At 36.3% G+C, this 13635-nt stretch overlaps 2 protein-coding genes across 2 annotated transcripts in view; one reads left to right on the top strand and one right to left on the bottom strand.

Annotated features, from left to right (window-relative positions):
• Positions 1-977: 977 nt before the first annotated feature.
• On the top strand, positions 978-4357 carry LOC125249626. Its single transcript, XM_048161956.1, has 6 exons — positions 978-1084; positions 1201-1296; positions 1413-1490; positions 1607-1685; positions 1802-1915; positions 3600-4357. Exons 1-6 carry the CDS (start codon positions 1007-1009, stop codon positions 3827-3829), a joined length of 675 nt encoding a protein of 224 aa, XP_048017913.1. The 5' UTR covers positions 978-1006; the 3' UTR covers positions 3830-4357.
• A 2913-nt stretch (positions 4358-7270) lies between these two features.
• LOC125265752 (integrin alpha-X-like) overlaps positions 7271-13635 on the bottom strand; it is a 35238-nt gene continuing 28873 nt past the window's right edge. Inside the window, exons 21-30 of the mRNA XM_048186190.1 lie at positions 13056-13154; positions 11231-11310; positions 11017-11103; positions 10838-10916; positions 9954-10049; positions 8666-8752; positions 8408-8518; positions 8196-8309; positions 7699-7809; positions 7271-7589 (exon numbers count right to left, since the gene is read on the bottom strand). Coding sequence (XP_048042147.1) covers positions 7506-7589; positions 7699-7809; positions 8196-8309; positions 8408-8518; positions 8666-8752; positions 9954-10049; positions 10838-10916; positions 11017-11103; positions 11231-11310; positions 13056-13154 — 948 coding nt within the window. The 3' untranslated portion in view covers positions 7271-7505. The remainder of the gene's footprint in view (positions 7590-7698; positions 7810-8195; positions 8310-8407; positions 8519-8665; positions 8753-9953; positions 10050-10837; positions 10917-11016; positions 11104-11230; positions 11311-13055; positions 13155-13635) is intronic.

Below are 13635 nucleotides of genomic sequence, written 5' to 3'. Positions count from 1 at the left end.
ACCTGCGCTCTACGTCACAGGGTTTCCCCGGAGACGGCGCAGGGTAGATGACATCCAGCAGCGATGTAGTAGGAGGACTGGCTGAGCGAGGTGTTGACAGCGTCGATAGGGAATCTGTAAATAAAACACAGTCCATAGTAATGTCTCTGTTAGATGACGAAGGTAAACATGACGGGTGGGTTTGGGTGGGCGTAGACTCATCGCTGAAGTCAATCAGCCAGTCCTCCCTCTCCGTAGTCGAATCTCCCTCGTCCGCAGATGTCGTGGGCTCACACCCCTGGTCAGACGTCTGGTGGAGTTCCACTTCCTGGGCGCTGGTCACCTCTGTCCTCGGGGTCTCGGGATCTGGCTGACCTGTAGCTGCCAGTGGTAACTCTCCGTCTGCGGGGGGCTCGCACGAGTACTCCGCGGTCCGTGGGGAAAGTACGGGCTCTGGGTCTGGCTGTGCTCTGGATCGGGGACGAACACTCTCCAGACACCTGATGATGGCTTCCATCCAGCAGAGTCCGGAGGTGTCTGGGAGGTCCAGGGGATGATGGTAGTTGGCCCCGATCCAGAACAACGACTTCAGGGTTTCGTCGTCAAAGGGGCAGGAGAGTGCAACACTGATGAATTCCTTGGTGAATAAACAAAAATCGTGGTTATTCTGTGCCACAAGCGTGAATCTACCGCAGAAATCCATCTTTAGTTTTTGGGTCCGGTATTCTGTTACAATGGTATCCTAGAGAAGGCGATGAAGGCAGGAGTAGGAACAATAACGTAGTTTAATGACATAAAGCAGTCAGGATACACGTAGAAACAAGTAACATACAACAATACCGGACACTGGACTGAAGACAGGGAGGAACTTAAATACACACACTAATAAGAAACAGCTGGGGATGAAATCAGTGTCCATGGTGAATAACGAGTGGCAGGAGCAAAACACAAAGGAACACGTGACAGTCAAACAACCTGGACGAGACGGTGAACGTAACAACTAACTGTACACTGTTGTGATCTCCAGATGCCTCAGAGAATGAAGATGAACAACTCTCTACCTCCAGAAAGTCTGTCGGTCGCAAGCGTCACGTCTCAGAAATGGGTAAGTGGTCAGTTGAGCAGTTACACATGTTATGTAGAGTCTGTCTGTTTATTTATCATCATATCAACATCCAGTTTTGACATGTGACACTAACTGTACACTGTTGTGATCTCCAGATGCCTCAGAGAATGAAGATGAACAACTCTCTACCTCAAAACAACACTCTACCTCCAGAAAGTCTGTCAGTCGCAAGCGTCACGTCTCAGAAATGGGTAAGTGGTCAGTTGAGCAGTTACACATGTTATATAGAGTCTGTCTGTTTATTTATCATCATATCAACATCCAGTTTTGACATGTGACACTAACTGTACACTGTTGTGATCTCCAGATGCCTCAGAGAATGAAGATGATCAACTCTCTACCTCCAGAAAGTCTGTCGGTCGCAAGCGTCACGTCTCAGAAACGGGTAAGTGGTCAGTTGAGCAGTTACACATGTTATGTAGAGTCTGTCTGTTTATTTATCATCATATCAACATCCAGTTTTGACATGTGACACTAACTGTACACTGTTGTGATCTCCAGATGCCTCAGAGAATGAAGATGAACAACACTCTACCTCCAGAAAGTCTGTCAGTCCGCAAGCGTCACGTCTCAGAAATGGGTAAGTGGTCAGTTGAGCAGTTACACATGTTATGTAGAGTCTGTCTGTTTATTTATCTTCATATCAACATCCAGTTTTGACATGTGACACTAACTGTACACTGTTGTGATCTCCAGATGCCTCAGAGAATGAAGATGAACTACTCTCTACCTCAAAACAACACTCTACCTCCAGAAAGTCTGTCCATCACTCTCCTGCACACAAACAACACATTATAGAAATGTTCTCAGGTAATGAATATGGATCACTAAGCTGATTTTTTTTTTTTTTTTTTTTTTTTTGTACAACTTATACAACCTGGTCAGTACTTAATTAATAAGCCTGATTATTTGTCTGTATGCAAGTTTTTGTGCTGTTTTTTATCAACAGAATCAAAACTTGCTGTCTCCTGCCTGTCTCCATCCAATAGACCCATTAACTCTAAAATGATGTTCGTGATGCAATTCCTAAAGAAATGCTTTGTCAAGTTTTATTTCACAAAAAAATCTGCCCTTGAGCCGTTTCCATACATAATTGAGTATCACAAACTATATTGTATTTTGTGCGCTCCAAAAATGTCTAAAATATATAGATTAAGCAGTAAACTGGCAAAATTTAAATGGTCTCACTGTTGTTAAAATTGTCTACTTTAAGAAATATTAGGAAATATCAGAAAACAGCAGCAAAGTAGAGCAGCTCACCTGACAGCACTCATGTAACTGCCTTTGAAGCCCATGGGTTTGGACTCGGGGAAGCTCATTTTGATTGGTCATGCATGCAACATTTTAGGGTTCATAAACATGATTGGGACAATAAAATGTTCAGTCTTTGCATATAGCAACTAGGGGTGAAACGGTTCTCGGTAAAAAAAAATAAATAAATAAAAAAAAATCGAACCTTACCGTTCTGCACACTCTGCTCGGCACGCACTTGCACCGCGGTTCATCTCGTATCTAACAATGCATGAACATCTATAATACGGTTTGTAGAAAATAAAATTCCCCTAAACTATGTTCAACGTGAGTCCCGTATACTCTATATGACCATTTATGGTCATTTACGCCGTCGTCACCTGGGTGTTGCTAGCGCGCGAGAGCAGGCGAGACCTGAACATCTCACGTTGCTATCTGTTTAAACTAAACTCATTTAAGCCTTGCCAAGTTAAACATTCGAGTGCAAGGCACGAAAGAACTTGGTCGCGCTGTGAGAAGATTTGTGCACTCATCCGAAGCGCGTGATTCTTCCATTCTTCTTACCTTTGCTGCTGCTGCTACGACTCTTGTTTGCATTTGTTCCTTCATTGTATGTTCCACATTATGTTCTTCTCTCTCTCACATGTCTGAAAATAATAAATGCTCACCAAAATTATTTTATATGACAAATAAAACCATTATAGCTCATTTGTATTTAATTCACTTTACTTTAAATTTAAAAACAAAAATAAATTGTAAAGCTATAATTTATTTTTTTAATTTTGGGCTGCATTTACATTCGTGACTGGCCACATACGGCCCGCGGGTTGAGAACCATTGCTTTAGAGCTTCTCGGATCCAACCCAATTTATTTTCCTAATTTGTATAACACTAAATTATAATACATATTAATAAATTGTATTTATTATTTTTTAAAATGTGAGAAACAATTGCCTACTCTGAATTTAGAATATGCAATATGATATTTTTGTACGAAGCTAATTCTGTCATGTGACACCACATTTAATTGCAATAGAGCCAGTTTTCCAAACTAATTTCCAAATGTTTCCTAAATTTGGGAGGATTTTGTAGCATTTTATTATTTATTTTTTTATCAAAACAGTCCTTAGATGGAAACCTGGCTAGTGATGGAACCTGTGATTATAGAGTGAGGTTTCTTTATACATTTAGCAACAGCTTTTTAAAGGTGTTGTTTAGTTTGACATTTTGTTTTGTGTTTCAGGAAAGAAGGCTCCTCGGAGGCCATGGAGTAGTGAAGAGCAGGATGCTGTAAAGCGCACACTAAGAAAATTCTTTTCCTTGAGAAAAGTTCCTGGAAAAGTGGCATGTCAATCATGTCTGGATGCAAATCCAGTCCTCAAGTCAAGATCTTGGGTTGACATTAAAAACTTTGTCCACAACACTCTTCAAACCATGAAAAGGAAACTTGCTTCCTGCAGGAATGCGGTCTAATTTCATTTTAAGATATTAGTTCAATATATACTCAATTTCTAAGAAAAGCAATTTTATTTACATTATTTACACCGAGCACTTTTTTCTTTTGTTGGAGAAACAGAAATCTCTTGTACTGTATTTTGTAACTAAGCACTTTACTACATTTCCTTTTTCAGAGGAAAGTAAGCACTTAATTTCCTTTTTTCTAGGAGAAATGGAAATCTTTTGCATTTTGTAAAAACTATGCACTTCACTTGCATTTCCTTTTTTCAGTGGAAGTAAGCATTTCATAAATTCTGAATACAATTATTATGCAAGTTGATATTCTGATCATCTTTTTTTTCAAGGAAAATTTAATCAAGCAGATTAATGTGTTTTGGAATTGGTAAAATGTGCTTGGAAAAAAAAGATGATCAGAATATCAACTTGCATAATAATTATGCACAAACTATATTGATTTCTACTGTTTATAAAAAATCTGCACAATGGTCTGCACTTTTTTCATAGCTTTTGTTTTCATTGTCCGTTTAGTTTAGTTTCTGTTAAGTCTACTCGAAGTTCTTGTTAGTTTCTATGGTTATGTATTTGTTGTCATTCCGTTCTCTTTCTGGTCTCTGTTTACTGGTTTTGTTTACTCTTCACCTGCCTTCTCTTGTGTGTACCTCGAGTCTTCTATTACACACATTTCTGCCAAAATTCTTGTAGGAAGTGAGGTAATCCATTAGAAATTAACCCTGTCCTATAGGATTTTAGCTCTATAGGGCTAAATTAAAATGTTTGTTAAATTACTTTCTCATTTTCTCTACAGAGTTTATAGCAGTTTATGTAATGAAAAGTTATCTTTATATATACTGCAGATAAAAAGTTTTTATTTCAGATAAATGTCTGATTATTTTTTTCAAATGTTTCTTGAGCATCAAATCATCATATTAGATTGATTTCTGGAGGATCATGTGACACTGAAGACTGGAGTAATGATGCTGAAAATTCAGATTTATTACAGGAATAAATTACACTTTACTATATATTCACATAGAGAACAGCTGTTATAAATTGTAATAATATTTATTGCACTGTTTTTACTGTATTTTTGATCAAATAAATGCAGCCTTGGTGATCAGGAGACTTCTAGAAACAAAAAATAAAATATTACTACTTGTAATATATAGAGAGTGAGAGATAAAGCCCAAAAGTTTTTTTTTTTTTTTTGCCATTTCTTATTAACTTAATGTATCCATGACAACGTCAAAAAAGCTTCTGCATCATTGCGCAGAAATGCCGAACTCTATCAGCGCGGAACCTGTTTAAATCAATGGTAAGAGACAATCAATTGTTCTCCTTTACAATTAAAACATTATTTTTATATTTACAGCGAAAGTTATGTTGATTAAAATATTAATAGATGATACCAAAAGTCGAATACGGTTACCTTTCATATTTGATTACATTTTTTATACTTAAAAAAACCTTTGGATAATTAATATTTAATGTATAGTACGATATACGTTTTTAAAATACGCTATGTTATCCACTTAGCAACAGCGTGACCTCAGAAGTTTGTGTATTTTCACGTGTGTGTTTTCTATTTTCTCGTTTGCGTGTCTTCCATATTTAAAGTGATTTTCGCGCGTCTGGAGCCACCTAATGGTGACTGATGGCATTCGTTTGTCTCTAAGGCCTTTAGAATGCCTGGTCCTCATTTATATATAGGCCCGTCAAGGTCCTCACTAATATAGTTAAACCAGTATGTGTGTGTGTGTGTGTGCGCGCGCGCGCCGTGCGTGAGGAAGAGTGACGCCCCAGTCAGACCAGTTGCTTCATTGCAGTTTGGTACGGCAGAAATACATACATTCATTTTCAATAGAACGCTGCATTTGTCTTGCATCACTTGCATTGCGGTGCATTTTAGGTGAAGCATCCGTTCGAAAAATCGCGTCACAACATCACGTCCCGGTGTATACAGTGAATGCATGCTGAAATTATTGTTGGGTGGCTACATAAAAGTTTAAGCATACACTGTAAAAAAAAATCCCGTTGTTTCTACGGAAAAATACCGGCAGCTGTGGTTACCAGAACAATACTGTAAAAATTACATCAAACCGTAAACATACTTACGGAGTTACATGTGAATTTTACATTCACATGTAAAAAAATCCCAGTAAAATTTACGGTAAAATGACATATTTCATTAACTAATATAATGTTAATATACCAACCTAATGAAGTACTAATATCTGTTTTGTATCTTTATAATACACTGACAATCACCAAACACAGTGGTGATAAGAGTCACATGATGAATCAAAGTTCATCACAAGCAGCTTTTCCACAAGCTGAGAAGGACAATACTAATATATAGAAGGAGCACACAGTGTCATTCACACACACACTAAACACCATTATGGTAACATGCATGAAATTTTAAAAATGCAATAAACATTAATTTAACAACATTAGATGTAACATAAAACCCTAATGTACATAACTGATTAGAAAAAAATGAGAAAAACTAAGAAACAGAGTTATTTCAACAAAAATATATCAAATGTGAAGTGTCACGCAGGGAATTGTGGGAATGTCAATTTACGGTTTTTCACTGTAAATTTTACAATGAATTGTTATTTTTCACTTTCAAAAACTGTGAATTTAACGGTATTTTACCGTAAAATTACATTAAATGTACCGTTAGATCTATTACAGTTATTCACCGTATATAGTACGGAAACTTTCTGTAAACCAATTAACAGTTTTTCACCGCAGCATTTTTACAGTCTTTTACTGTTAAAATCACGGTAATTTTTTACAGTGTATGTGATGCATTGCCGCGATTGGTCTTGCGTGCATGCGCGTGTGTGTGTGTGTGTGTGTGTGTGTGTGTGTGTGTGTGTGAAGGGGTTCTTTTTTTAGGCTATACTCTCTTGCAATTGAACGTGAATACGTTTACTACTTAAAAACATCAAAGCTAAACATCATATTTAGTCAAACCGCATCACAACATCGCTACAAATACAGTATGGGATTAAAATCAGCGAACATCAATGTATAGGCTTAGGCTACGTTACTTTGTTTCAGCGACGCTTGGTGAAACAGCATGGAGTGGATGTTTTCGGTTCAGATGCTGAATCATTGAAGTCGTACTGCTGTGGAATGCCAGGTCTACTTTGCGGTAGACACTTTGCACCTTGTTCTCTTTTTTTTTAAGAATGTAATGATCCGAAACTTTAGACATTCTTTGCCGTTTATGGACATCTTTACTAACTAAATTCAAAATGTATCACGCGCTATGGTGTGCTTCCTGAACATTAACAACGGTCCGTGTAAATCAGATCCCTGCGCGTATAGTGCGCGTCATAGGAATTTAACGAGCCTTCGAGGCAGAGTTTTTGCCTCGAGGAATTTTTGTAATCGAGCTAATCGAGTAACTCGATGAATCGTTTCAGCCCTAGTTTTCATAACAAAAAAGGAAGTCAAATATTTGAAAGGCTATAAATACTTTCATTGTGGTAACTCGTTGTGCTCACTGATAAGATGATGAGTAATCTGAAATAACTTCAAAATTGTCCAGTTTTCATTTAAATAAATTGTTCTAAATCAGTCTGAAATATGTTGCTACTATGAGCTGTATATTCATGTTTCATTCTGAAGCCCACAAAACACAATCAGTACATAAATCTTATAACTGTTTGAGTGCACATTATTGTGTCATGTTTGGTTCTCCTCCTTCATCCCCCTGCGCCTCCTGCAGCATCTGCTTATAATGGCTTTTGAAGAACCCAGCCTTGTAAAGAGAAAACATGCGGTAACATGCTGTAAGCATTAAAAAATATAGATTGTGTATAAAGGTGAAAGTGTGAGGGACTGAAACTGATTTTATGAAGGCGATATACCTTATAGAGGATCGCAGTGATGAGAGCCAGTAGCAGCAGTCCTCCTACCACTCCTCCAATGATCTCTTTGATCAGGTTCGGTTCCTCATACACCTCCACTTGAGTGTTAATCTACAAAGTGGAAAAATGTGAGCGAGTGAATTTTAAGTGCAGTCAGAAGTGATTTTATTGTAACTCATTTGTCTCTGTGGCATTTCTTTAATAACAATTACTGTGACTTCCTTACTATAAAAAAACACTTGTACAAAGTAAAACACACATATGCAAAGGACATATGTGTGAAAAACATTGTAAGTGCAATTGTCAATATATTAGCAAGAAGCAAAAAGAGAAAAATTATGTGGTGTGAAAATATAAGAATAAAATACAGAACAAATTAACAAATCATAATAAATCATAAAAACAGTAGACTGCAGTTATAGATTCCTTCAAACAGAGCAGTGTTTTGAGAGCTTTTTTACAGTTATTAGACTTGACATGAACGATCACTGAATCACCTGGAGAGACGGTGCAGTGCCTTGAGAATCAGAGGAAAAGAAAATATATTTGCTCTTGTCATAATCCAGAGACACTGAACTGATCAACTCAAACACAGCAGCTCTGAGTCCAGTCTAAGAGAGACACAGATCATGACAACAAGAAATGATCAAACAATTATGAATATATATGGTCTGTTCTGTGATATGAATTTGCTTTATAAGTCAGATACCTGCTCAATCCATCCAGAGCTCACATTGCCAGATATATAATAGAGTTTCCATTCATTCTTTATGAGATTGACGTCACAGCTGAACACGGCACACACCGCCACAGAGCAGTTCTGACACACACACACACACACACACATATATAGAGAGAGAGAGAGAGAGAGAGAGAGAGAGTTTCATTGATGTATGTTTAACAAATACTACTAATAAATTGTGGAAAACTGAGGTAAAACAAAACTAAATTTAAAAAGTGTCCTCACCACCACACGATGATTTTTAACAACATCCAACAATGTAAAATTGGTGATAACAGGCATCTCCATGTTCTCACTTTTACAGCCATAAATCTTTAGAAAGAAAGAAAGAAAGAAAGAAAGAAAGAAAGAAAGAAAGAAAATTTCACTTTCTGTCAGCCAATGTCGGTTTAAAACAGTATTTCTCAAACTTTTTAACTCGTAAGCACGTTGTCCGACCCCCTATATTTGCTAACTATAGTTCTCATTCTCCTGCTGTGATTATGATAAAGATGCTTGTTCATAATCTTTTTTTAATGATATACTGAATTAATTAACATTATTAATTCAAAGGTGCAATGTGTAAATTTTAGAAGTTACAGTCTGTATTTGTTCTTCAATAAAAACAATGGCTATTGAGGGAAAATACAAAGAAATGATTTCCAGATTACATCTTGATTTAATTAAAGTTAGATTATGTTAATATTAAAATAATAATTTATTAATTTAAATAATTATTCATCATCCTGAGGCCTACTTGTAAGTTTGCTAAAGCCCCACATCCCCCTGGTTCATAAGCATAAGTATAATTTTCCCTTGGTGACATTTTCAAACATGTTTCTGAACAATTACGGGTAAAGGATGGGATGCTATTTTTCTTCCCTACATCATACCGAAATTATTTAAAGGTGTGATAAGTAGATTTTGAAAAACGCTGTTGGACATTGTTGATAACTGAAATCAACCCAAACAAACCCACCCCTCTATTCATTGCTCCGCCTCCAAAACTCACTCTCCAATCCTAACCACCCTGCTCTGAGTCGGTCTCGAACCCCGATCGCTGCTGGCAGGCGAGGCAAGTGCACTAACAATGTCGTCAATGTCTGGCCACTGTTACACACTCAATGTCTGTGTATCACAGCTGACGCGCAACAAAATGCTTCACGAAAAATTAAAGTGCAGTTGATGAACGAACGACAAGGAAGCACAAAAAATTAACGTACAGTACACAAGAATAAATACAAAGTGTTCGTTGTTAGTCGCCAACAGCACAGCAGCTCCAGACAATCAAAACCCAGTGTTACTCACATGAGAAGCGGAATCAAAGCAGCCTCCGCGTCTGTTTTCAGTTTTTCCCACTTAGCTCTCTCCTCGACCGTCATACGCCCCCTAATGCTGACTGGTTAGACGTTTGCTGTTGGTGTCAGCCCGACTAACTTCCAAACAGTGTTTTTGAAATTCTATTTACTCAACCTTTAATTACAATTATCAGTATACCTGTATGGCTTATGAGATAAGAAATACATTCACACACTTGCAAATTTGAATTAGTCCAGATGTCAGCATCACCAAGTTTCACTGGTACTCTGATGAACACTTTGAAAATTAATTCTCTGAGGTCATTCTGAACCTGAAAGAGGAGAAATAAAGTAAAGAGTTATTTACAGTATGAGCATTTGAGCGTTATTAAAATAAATCCTGTTAAAATCTGTCATTCAGCCTTTCTGAAACGTTAGATAAAACCTTTTTATAATATACTTGAAAGGGTTAGTTCACCCAAAAATGAAAATAATGTCATTTATTACTCTCCTCATGTCATTCTACACCCGTAAGACCTTTGTTCATCTTTGGAATACAAATTTAGATATTGTCGATTAAATCTGATTGCTCATTGAGGCCTATATGGGCTATATCTATATGGGCCGATTTTAAAACACTGCTTCATGAAGCTTCTGAGCTTTATGAATCTTTTGTTTAGAATTAGTGATTCAGATCTCCTATCAAACGGCTAAACTGCTGAAATCACGTGACTTTGGTGCTCCGATTCACTGATTTGATTCGATCTGAAGCAGTGTTTTGAAATCGCCCCATATAGATATTGTTGTAAAGTTGTTTTTTGGCGCACAAATGTATTCTTGTCACTTTATAATATTAAGATAGAACCACTGAACTCACATGAACTGTTTCAAATATGTTTTTAGTACCTTTATGGACCTTGAGAGTTTAAATGGCTTTGCTCTCAGTAGAGGCCTCACTGAGCCATCGGATTTCATCAACAATATCTTAATTGGTATTCCAAAGATGAACTAAGGTCTTACAGGTGTAGAACGACATTAGGGTGAGTGATAAATTACATAATTTTCATTTTTGGGTGAACTAACCCTTTAAGAAAAAAAAAAAAAAAAAAAAAAAAAATACCCTTATTATCTGCTGGATGGGTTTCATAAGATCCCTTTTCCCTGAAGTAAAATTAATGTGGATGGTGGAATTTTCATGCCTTTTATTTAAAATGAAGAAAGAAAAAGACAATATTACAGTATAGGATAATAGAAAATGTGGTATTATTTTTATACAGAAACATGGAGCAGAGCACTAACCTTATCAAGGCAATATAGATGGCGTATTTGACATCGATGGTTTTCTGATTTTTAAACTCACTGTCGTTTGAGTGTTTGTCATTTCCACTGTGAGAGATGGAGGTTTTGATTATTAGTGTAATTTATCCATTTCTGATAAAAATGATCATGTGAGAATCCTCCTAGAAGGTCAAAGGCTGTTTCACGCTTTGACTTCACTCAAACAACTTCATACCTCGTGACCTCAGCAGCAAACGTCACATTTTGGCCCAGTGTACTTTCTTTATTAATGCTGTATGTAATGTCAAACACAACCTGGAATTTGAACAAAAAAGCCAGAATAAGACTAAATTTTGGACTAACTAAAATTGAACATGTTAAACAGTCACACACACATTAAAGTAGCTAAAAGTGTTTGTAAACTGCTTTGAGTTTAAAAATAATCAAGTCAGTAAATCAATGTGTACAGTACAGTCCAAAAGTTTGGAACCACTAAGATTTTTAATGTTTTTAAAAGAAGTTTCGTCTGCTCACCAAGGCTACATTTATTTAATTAAAAATACAGTAAAAAACAGTAATATTGTGAAATATTATTACAATTTAAAATAACTGTTTTCTATTTGAATATATTTCACAAAGTAATTTATTCCTGTGATGGCAAAGCTGAATTTTCAGCATCATTACTCCAGTCTTCAGTGTCACATGATCCTTCAGAAATCATTCTAATATGCTGATCTGCTGCTCAAGAAACATTTAATGTGTACAATTGTACAAAATATTTGTGTACAATATTTTTTTTCAGGATTATTTGATGAATAGAAAGTTCAAAAGAACAGTGTTTATCTGAAATCTAATCTTTTGTAACATTATAAATGTCTTTACTGCCACTTTTGATTGATTTAATGCATCCTTGCTGAATAAAAGTATTCATTTCTTTAATTTCTTGTCAAAAAAATAAAAATAAAAATTCTTACTGACCCCAAACTTTTGAACGGTAGTGTATAATGCTACAGAAGCTTTGTATTTCAGATAAATGCTGTTCTTTTGAACTTTCTATTCATCAAGGAATCCTGAAAAAAAAAAGTACACAACTGTTTTCAACATTGAAAATAATCATAAATGTTTATTGAGCAGCAAATCAGCATATTAGAATGATTTCTGAAGGATCATGTGACACTGAAGACTGGAGTAACGATGCTGAAAATTCAGCTTTGCATCACAGGAATAAATTACTTTGTCAAATATATTTAAATAGTACACAGTTATTTTAAATTGTAATAATATTTCACAATATTACTGTTTTTTTTTTACTGTATTTTTAATTAAATAAATGTAGCCTTGGTGAGCAGACGAAACTTCTTTTAAAAATATAAAAAATCTTAGTGGTTCCAAACTTTTGGACTGTACTGTATATGCAAATGACCTGGACAATTAATAGTATTTTAATTGTGATCATTATTCCTGCTTCTCTAGATCAATTAAGCATAATCTTTGCAATATTGTCCCGCTGGTTATTTTTCCTGAAAAAGTGTTTTTTTTTTGTTGTTGTTGTTTTTTGGGACATTTCTGTTTTCTAGTACATTGGTGTTGCCAGATGTCGAGAGTTTAAATACCCGAATCAGAGCTTTCCTATTAAATCGATTAATTATCCAACAAGCATTTTACCTAATCTTCCCAACTTGACAACCACTTGCTGATCTGAAAATACAGGCAGATGTGTGTGTTGGAGTTCAGTGATCTCCATTGTGATATTCTACTCGAATGAATGAATGAAGCATTTGTACTGCCCATCTGTGACTAAATCAGTGAGCAAACCTTCTCAGGGACTAATTGTAATAAATCTAAACATGAATCTTGACTATAAAATAAACCCTGTCTATGACTTGATGTTCTCTTGATTTGTGTTTACGTGAAAGTGCAATAATTCTCATGAAATATAAAAAGAAATGTCTCAAATGAGAACAACTGTTATTAATAATTTTTGAGCAAAATAATGATTATCAGTTTAACCATTAACACAACAATAAGCAAATGTTCATGTCAGTGGTGTGATTATTGACCTGAGTGTTTCCCTTGAGGATGGGTTTACTGATTTGGCAAGTTGTTTCTCCCAGTGTAACACCTCTCTCAGCATCCAGAGACACACACTCCACTCTGCCCTGCTCATACAGAACGTTTATCATATATTTCAATACACACACACATATATATATATATATATATAAAACATGCGAACTAACATTCTGTCACGTTCCCGTTCATTCCCGGACTACATTTCCCACAATCCTCCCTCACCTGCACTTACTTCACCAATCAGTAATCACCCCACCCAGCTGCAGCATATTATCTGGACTATTTAAACCATTCACACACTCACATACTTTGCGAGGTCTTGTTAACTTCTGTTACAATTCTGTGCGTTCTTGATTCTTGTTTGTCTGCCTGTTTCTGATCCTGTCTGTTCCTCGTTTACGATACTCTGCTGCCTGCCCCTTGGACCCTTTGCTCTGTTTTGGATTTACATTTGTTATCTGCCAGCCCTGACCCATTGCCTGTTCCTCAACTACGATTCTGCCTGCTCTCTGCCATAACTGTTTGCTGTTGTTACACCTTTGCCTGTTTGACTACGAACTCTGTTTA

The sequence above is a fragment of the Megalobrama amblycephala genome, linkage group LG1, assembly GCF_018812025.1.
Source record: "Megalobrama amblycephala isolate DHTTF-2021 linkage group LG1, ASM1881202v1, whole genome shotgun sequence".
NCBI classification, from domain to species: Eukaryota; Metazoa; Chordata; class Actinopteri; order Cypriniformes; family Xenocyprididae; genus Megalobrama; species Megalobrama amblycephala.
The sequence above is the reverse complement of the archived record's forward strand: the minus strand, read 5'-3'. Positions and strand labels throughout refer to the sequence as shown.

Coding starts and splice junctions, on each gene's coding strand:
- LOC125249626 (XM_048161956.1), top strand. CDS start 1,007: ATGCCTCAGAGAATGAAGATGAACAACTCTCTACCTCCAGAAAGTCTG. Junction 1,491..1,606: donor GCGTCACGTCTCAGAAACGG/GTAAGTGGTCAG, acceptor TGTGATCTCCAG/ATGCCTCAGAGAATGAAGAT. Junction 1,686..1,801: donor GCGTCACGTCTCAGAAATGG/GTAAGTGGTCAG, acceptor TGTGATCTCCAG/ATGCCTCAGAGAATGAAGAT.